The 8,327-nt window shown below is 36.6% G+C and overlaps 1 protein-coding gene across 3 annotated transcripts; it reads left to right on the forward strand.

The window, feature by feature from the left end:
• The first annotated feature begins 143 nt into the window (after positions 1-143).
• On the forward strand, positions 144-7,974 carry LOC103418922 (disease resistance protein RGA2-like). Of its 3 annotated transcripts, XM_070807567.1 has the most exons (6): positions 144-411; positions 498-1,465; positions 3,026-5,969; positions 6,123-6,308; positions 6,913-7,121; positions 7,216-7,974. In XM_070807567.1, exons 1-4 carry the CDS (start codon positions 237-239, stop codon positions 6,134-6,136), a joined length of 4,101 nt encoding a protein of 1,366 aa, XP_070663668.1. In that variant the 5' UTR covers positions 144-236; the 3' UTR covers positions 6,137-6,308; positions 6,913-7,121; positions 7,216-7,974. The 3 variants fall into 3 exon arrangements, with proteins under 3 accessions (XP_070663668.1, XP_028943914.1, XP_028943915.1); XM_029088081.2 differs by having other exon boundaries at positions 6,913-7,974; XM_029088082.2 differs by lacking the exons at positions 6,913-7,121; positions 7,216-7,974 and adding an exon at positions 6,409-6,725.
• The last annotated feature ends 353 nt before the right edge of the window (positions 7,975-8,327 follow it).

An 8,327-nucleotide genomic window follows, 5' to 3' on the forward strand; every position in this document is an offset into this window, starting at 1 on the left:
CGAAGTGTAAGATACTTGGAAGCACCACGGAACGGAAGGAAGGAACTAAACTAGTCTAAGCAAAGGATCGAATATATCCTCCAATTCTTGGATGCACCACCTTTTCACGTTATAAAAAGTTAAACCTACCGACATTTGTTGTCTACCATATCATCCTCCATTGCCCTTGTACTGTAATTTGTATCCAAGAGAGAAATTAAACACTGTGATTAGCTGAGTTGCAGGGAATTGAAGGAATGGCAGCTGAAGTTGTGCTTACTTTTGCTGCGGAGGGAATACTGAAGAAGGTGCTTTCACTTGCTCAGAAAGAATTCAAATTTGCATGGGGTTTCAAAGCTGAACTCGAAAAGCTTAAAGAGTCATTCACTAAAATTGAACTTTTGTTGAATAGTGTTGCCGACAAACCACAAGGTAGTATATAATTTTGAATTGTCTTATAATCCCGCACACACATGCTACATTGACAAGGCATTTAACTTGTATTCATTCTCCAATAGATCCGCCAATAGAGGCATGGGTGAAGAAACTCAAAGACGTGGCTCATGATGCTGAGGATGTCTTGGATGAACTCGAGTACGAAGGTTATCGGCGTAAAGTCGAAATCCAAAACCATATGAAGAAAAAGGTTCTTAACTTCTTTTCACTCTCCAATCCACTTGCATTTCGTCTTCAAATGGCGCCTAAATTTCAGAAGATCAATGCATCCTTGGTGGATCTCAAGAGTGAAGCATCTCTTCTTGGACTAGTTTCCAAGAATAAAGATGCAACCTCTCAGGGGATTAGATGGGACAGACAAACCAACTCACTCATTGGCAAAGATGAAAAAACTTTTGGAAGGGGGAAGGCTGTGTCAAATATAGTCACAAACTTGACCAACTCCAAAAACAACCAAGAAAATCTTGCGGTTATGGCCATTGTGGGAATGGGAGGCCTCGGAAAAACAACTTTGGCCAAGTCAGTATACAACGAGGATTCGATACACAAATTTTTTGAAAAGAGAATATGGGTTTGTGTATCCAACACTTTCGACGTCACTCTCATTCTTCATCGGATGTTAGAATCTCTTACCTTGACAAATGCCTCTTCAAAAGATAATCAGGATGCAATTCTTAAAAAACTGCAAGAAGAGTTGAAAGATAAAAGATACTTGCTCGTACTTGATGACGTTTGGAATGAAGATGCCAGAAATTGGGAGTATTTGATGGAATGTTTGTCAAAGCTTAATTCTGCTGGAGGATCTAAAATTATTGTCACTACTCGAAGTGGCAAAGTTGCATCAATCTCAGAAAAGCTACTTCCGCGACATGAATTGGGAAAACTTTCTGTGGATGAATGTTGGTCCATCATGAAAGATAGAGCTTTTCCCGATAGTAGTGCCCTTGAGTTCGATAGCAGTGCTCCTGAGTTCGAGGCAATTGGAAAAGAGATTGCTAAAAATTGTGGTGGTATTCCATTAATGGCAAAGGTGCGTACTATTATGTATAACATGAGATTTGCACCTATTTTTTACAATATTTTCATTTATATTATTTGCATGATGGTTGAATTGAGTTCGAATTTTTAAAGTACAATTTACATAGAATGGTTTTTTAGATGGTGTGGATTTTAGTGAAATTTTTTAATTGGCATAGAACGTATACATCACTTATATATAGTACACAAAATGTAGTTTCCCTAACATATTTTTTTTATTTATCAAAAACCAACAATAGCAACTTATTGATTTGAACAAGGCAGAAACTAGAATTAATTCATTGTCCCAACAAATCAAGAATAAAACGTGTTTTTAACTGCTTAATGGGTATTTTAGGAAATTCGTCAAACACCAAAAATAATGGAAGCTAATATATGATTTTGCACATGGCTTAGATTTTGTCCTTTTAGGCAAGGGGATTCATAATTAAGGAAGCCAAAACTTTCAAATTTTATACAAGTCCCTATTTTCTACATTGTTTTAGGACACCTTTGAAACTCACTAATCCAATCAGCATGTTTTGGGAGGCATTTTGCACACCAAAAAAAAGTATTGATTCTATTGAAGAATGGTTGTCGTTTAAAAATAGTATAATATGGAACCGTTCATTTTCGTGATAATCATTTAAAAATCATCTCTATAAAAATTCATTTGTTCGGAGATCGTTTAATTATATCTATATGTATCAAACGAATGAACGGTTCATTATAAATATGTTACTTGGTATCAACATCATTCATTGTTTGTGTTCAATATACATACATATAGATGACTAAAAGGTCTCCAATTTGATTGATATTTGGTAGCAAATAAAGAGATCTAAGCCCTTTGCATTTTGATTATATTATTTGCAAAGTGATTGAATTGTGTTCGAATTTGGAAAATTCAATTTATATAGATTGATCTTCCATAAGGTTCAAAAACTTCAGCAAAAGGATCCAATCCAGTTAAAATCTATTAAATTAGTTAAGCGGCTTAAAGTAGTTGCATTATTATTGGATGAATTATTCTGTTATGACTCAAATTAGTATTTATTGGGCTGTCACCAATCTTATAGTTAAAAATTAAAATTTTAAAGTCAATGTTGGAGTTCAATTTGACTTGAGTATTATATCATCACCAATGTGCATTAAATAAAAGTCAAATATAATGTTTGAAATCAAATACGTTGTTGTAAATGACTTTGCACTTCACTCAAAAGTTTTTGATGTATTAGACAGAAGTTGTGTCTTATTCGAAGTGTTTGACTTTAACTTTTTATTTGAAGATAGCCTTAGGTCATGTATTTTCTAAATTGTTTGAGGACACCTAGTAACTATTTCTATTTTTTTTTTCTGGTCATGTCTTCTTCTTTCCATTTTTTCTTAAGCCAACTGCATTATTGGTGGATAAAATATTTTGTTATGACTCAAGTATCTTCTACGTTGTCTTAGGAAACCTTTAAAATTAAATAAAACTATTCCCTCTTTTTGTTTTAATTTTTCATCAACTTCAGTTAAACTAATGTACTTAATAGACCATTATGTGATAAACTCTCTAATCCATTTACAGGTTTTGGGAGGCATTTTGCACAATAAAAAGAGTACTCAAGAATGGTCGTCATTTAAAAACAGTAGAATATGGAACAACCATTCAAAAGAAGAAGATAGAATTATGTCAATTCTGAGGTTGAGTTTTGACAACTTAGAATCACCATCATTGAAGCAATGTTTTGCATATTGCTCAATGTTCGAGAAAGATGCTGAAATTCAAAGAGACAACTTGATTCAACTTTGGATGGCTCAAGGATTACTCCGTTCTTCACTCGGTGGAAGTAAAGATATGGAGGACATTGGCAATGAATATTTTGATATTCTATTGCAGAGCTCCTTATTTCAAGATGCTACAATTAGTGACAATGGCATAGTTAGTGAATGCAAGATGCATGATCTTGTGCACGATCTTGCGGAACATCTATCTGAATCTGAAGGCTTGACGAGAGATTTATGTGGCGTAGATAATACACATGAGATTCGACATGTTGCTCGGGCTTCTACTTCTACACTGGAAAAAATTCCAGAAAGAAGTGCTAGGAAATTGTGGTCACTATTTTCCGATAACGGTGAAGTTCCTACTAACATTCTTCCACGGTTCAAAGCTTTACGAGTCTTGAATTTAAGTAAAGCTAATATTGAAGAATTTCCAGTTTTGGTTGGAAGGTTGAAACACTTGAGGTATCTTGACATTTCTGGTACAAGATTCAAAGCACTCCCCAAATCTATAGGCAAGCTCTATAACCTTCAGACATTAAGAGCAAAGAATTGTACCCTTAAGGAGTTTCCAAAAGAACTGCAAAACTTGATCAACCTGAGACATATTTATTTTGATTGGAATATCAAATTCCCACAAGGGATAGGGCGGCTGACTTGCCTTCGAACATTACCTTACTTTTCAGTGGGTAATGAGATTGGTCGCCGAATTGAAGAGTTGGCTGGCTTGAAACAATTGAAGGGTGAATTAATTGTTTCTAATTTGCAGCTTGTAAAGAATGGAGAAGAAGCAAAGAAAGCAAAGTTAGAGGATAAGACGAAAATACGCCATTTAAGCTTCAATTGGACAGAAGATAGGTCAACAACAGACAACAACGAGGACGAAGATGTCCTAGAAGGCCTCCGACCACATCTTGAGTTGGAGAGCTTAAGTATTGCAAACTTCATGGGCAACAAGTTTCCAACGTGGATGATGAGTGGGTCATTAATGCCCAACAAATTGAAGAAGATTGAGTTACTTGGATGCGACAAATGTGAAGGAGTGCCGCCGCTCGGTCATCTACCCAGTCTTACGGAGCTTAAGATTAGAGGAATGGCTAACTTGAAATGTGTTGGTGCTGAGTTCTATGGTTATGATCTTGTCCACAATGTAGCCACGACAAGTAAGGAGGTAATTACTTTATTTCCAGCGCTAAAAGTATTATATATTTCTAAGTGTGGTGATCTAAATGAATGGAAGCAAGCACCGACAACGTCAAGAAAAAAAGTTGTGGTTTTTCCTAGTCTCGAGATGTTGACCATTGAAGATTGTTCCAAATTAAGAAATGCTCCGAGTCATTTTCCATTTCTCCAAAAGTTGGAGATGTCTTCTTGTGATAGCAGAACGCCAATAGAAGAAATAAGCAGTGGATTAACAACTCTCACTTTCCTCAAAATAAAAGGTATTAAGGAGCTTACTTGTTTGCCGCAAGGGATTTTGAAGAAGAATAATAAACTCTCATCTTTGGATATAAGTGATTGCAATGATTTAACTTGTATTACCCAAGATGTAGTCGGTTCTTGCAGTTCTCTTGAAAGATTGTGTATTTGGAGTTGCAAAAAGCTGAGGTATTTGCCAAATGGGCTAGACACGCTCCCGCTCCTTGAGGTATTGGAAATATCAGAATGTCCTAGTCTAGAGTTTATTCCAATTACACAGAGCATGGCATCTCTACAAGAAATAAAAATTGTAGATTGTGGACGATTGTCACGCTTGCCGAGTGGGTTGAAGAACTGCACCTCTCTCCAGAAACTGAGTATACAGAAATGCAATGGATTATCAGGCCCATTGAGTTTATGGGCCTCTCTCGTGGAATTGAGTATATGGAGTTGCGATAATCTGACATCAATTGAAATGAAAGGCAGCATGTCCCTCACCGCCTCTCTTCAGAAATTGACGATTTGGGATTGCCGTGAATTGACAAGCTTACCTGCTCTTCCACAACAATGTCCCTCTCTTCAAGAATTGATGATAAATGATTGCCCAAAGCTATCATGGTTTGGTGTCAAAAGTAGGAGAGTTGAGGAGGAGTGCATTAGTCTTGGACAACTGTGGATATGGAGTTGCCCAAAGCTAGCGTCCTTTTGTGCCCAAAATAGCAGAATTGACGAGGAGTGCATTAGTCTACAATCTACTTCAGACTTGCGCACCATGACCTCCCTTCGACAACTAGAGATTTCCTATTGTGAAAGATTAGAAAGTTGGGTGAGCAGCCTGCAATTCCCACTCTCTCTTGAGACGCTGTCAATAGTCAAAATCCCTAATTTACAGATTCTTCCAAGTTTAGACCACCTTAATTCTCTCAGGTATTTGGAAATCGGTGGGTTCTGGGAGGAGCTCGATTCCTTCCCTGATTTTCAAGTTGGATCATTAATGCATCTTGAATGTTTAAGGTTGTCTGGTTGGCCTAAGCTCAAGTCTCTGCCTCAACAAATTCAACACCTCACTTCTCTATCATATTTGATTATAGTTAACTTTGAGGGAGTGGAGACTTTGCCAGAATGGTTGGGTAGCCTTACATCCCTTACGGACCTTCTCATTTTTCATTGCAAGAATCTGATGAATTTACCAAGTGTCCAAGCTATGCAACGCCTCACCAAATTACAAATTCTCCGTATAGTTAGATGTCATCCCCTTTTAGTGGAAAGATGCAGGAGGGGCAGCGGCACAGATTGGCCTAAGATTTCCCACATTCCAGATATCATGAGTAAGTTTTGAAATCATTGAAATCAAATAACAGAGCTGACGGTATATGTTTATATCCTTTGTTCATTTATTCCATGCCTCCACTAGTACTACACTCAAATTTAAACCAGTATAACATAATTTCTTTATCCTTCTCCCTCTTCTTTTAAATCAGTCGGAAACTTCTGAGACAACAGTTGGATTGAAGCTATGTAACGCCTTGCGATACTTCAACAAATGTGTATTGGGAAAACCAAATTTCATGGTGTGCAAGGCCACACTTCTCCGAGATTACTTGTATTCCAGTTTTGTGTACAAACGACTCCAAATGGCTCAAACTTTCGCATTGAAATCAAGTCATGTAAGATTTTCAAACCCACACCTCTTCTCTTCTACTTCTAATTGATCAATACATTAAAATGTTGACTTCTGACTTACTATATATGTTGTGTGTTTCCCAGTGCCATCTATATTTCTTTTGCTATGCTGTGGCGTTTTTCTCGCTCTACCTTCATTTCTCAATAATATACTTCTTTTTATAGTCCTTGGGCATTCTCCTTTACATGTTATCTTTCTTAATTCCGGCAACATCAATCAATATTTTAACTTTCTTTAGTTCATCTGTAAGAGTGCTGAACCACTAGCTTGATCACCCATCGTGGTATTGAATCTTGTTTAATCACACACTGCCAGCACCCAAGTAGTGTTAGATGAGTAATGCCAAGAATTGTCATCATGTAAAACCATGTTCATATAATATATACAGCTACTGCAATTACTTTCTGTTTGTTATTGTTATCCTTATGAAGATTTTGGATTGATATTTTTATGGTTACTTATGACATATGAACAGATTTTCGAATCGTATGAACAGTGATTTGAATTTGTTTGATTTATTTATCTCTATTTCATATCCCTTGAGTAACTTGATGAACTGTCAAATACCCCATTATTGCAAAAATTAGGTAAAAGAATCTTCAATTACTCGAGATAATTTTCAAGCCTGCAATTCCCACTCTCTCTTGAGACGCTGACAATAAGAAACATCCCGAATTTAGAGTCTTCCAAGTTTAGACAGCCTCCATTCTCTCTGTCATTTGGAAATCGGTGGCTTCTGGGAGGAGCTTGATTCCTTTCTTGATTTTCATGTTGGATCATTAATGCATCTGACAAGGTTAGCCTTGTATGGTTGGCCTAAGCTCAAGTCTCTGCCTCAACAAATTCAACACCTCACTTCTAACATTTTTGGAGATATATTAATTTGATAGAGTGGAGACATTACCAGAATGGTTGGGTAACCTTACCTACCTTACAGAGCTGGACATTCAAGATTGCAAGAATTTGATGAATTTACCTAGTGTCCAAGCTATGCAACGCCTCACCAACTTACATACTCTGACTATTTATGAATGTCATCCCCTTCTAAAGCAAAGATGCATCAGGGACAGCGGCATAGATTGACCTAAGATTCTCACATTCCACTTATCCCAAGTATGTTTTAAAATTATTGAAGTCAAATTACAAAGCTCACGTTATAGGTTTATATCTTTTGTTCTTTTATTCTGTGTCTTCACTATTACTACACAAAAATTCAAAGTACGTGGTATAACAGAATTTGTTTATCCTTCTCCTTTTTAAGTCACACAGCAGTTGAATCGATGGTAGGCAGCACCTTACCAAATTTCATGGTGTGCAAGGCCACAGTTCTCCAAGATTACTACCATTCCAGTTGTATGTACAAATGACTCCACATGGCTCCAACTTCTGCATTGAAATTGATCGAGTGGCACGCTCGGTATGTGTCAACTCGAGAAACCATGCAAGTAGCTTTGATCCAATATCACTTCAACTCCGCATGTTGATTAAACAGTGGATAAGTAGCTTTTATGTTGTGCTTAAGTGTTAGGCCCATTATGATATGACGGTGGGAGATTTAAGAGCCCTTGATTTTTGGGTCTCACTAAGACCTCTATAAAGGGGTCGAATACCCTAAACAATCGAATCCACGAGACAAAAACTACATCACACCATTTTAGATATGTCTTGTAATCACATCAAACATATAACTGGCTAGTACAATAGACGTATCCCATTTTTAAGGGTGAACCACTTAAATTCTTTTGTTCATAGTTTAGCTCTATATCCCGAGCCCACCAAGGGTTGACCATACTGTCTTTGTTGAGCCCCTCAATTTTGAGCATTAACATAATTTTATTCTCAATGTTGAAAGATATCCCAAATTTGAATAGTTTTCCACGTTTAGTTAAAACAAACCATGTTAATTGAAAACTTTTTAATATGATAATTAACTTTTCAATTCATTAATGATTTAATTAGTACTCGTACAATAGACTTCGAATGAACAAAAAAAATCAACAAA

Source organism: Malus domestica, chromosome 11, assembly GCF_042453785.1.
Source record: "Malus domestica chromosome 11, GDT2T_hap1".
Classification (NCBI taxonomy): domain Eukaryota; kingdom Viridiplantae; phylum Streptophyta; class Magnoliopsida; order Rosales; family Rosaceae; genus Malus; species Malus domestica.

What these genes read in the sequence shown, in the direction of transcription:
- LOC103418922 (XM_029088081.2), top strand. Translation starts at nt 237, where the DNA reads ATGGCAGCTGAAGTTGTGCTTACTTTTGCTGCGGAGGGAATACTGAAG. An exon ending in TGTTGCCGACAAACCACAAG is followed by an intron (nt 412 to 497) that starts GTAGTATATAAT and finishes ATTCTCCAATAG; the next exon opens with ATCCGCCAATAGAGGCATGG. An exon ending in GTATTCCATTAATGGCAAAG is followed by an intron (nt 1,466 to 3,025) that starts GTGCGTACTATT and finishes ATCCATTTACAG; the next exon opens with GTTTTGGGAGGCATTTTGCA.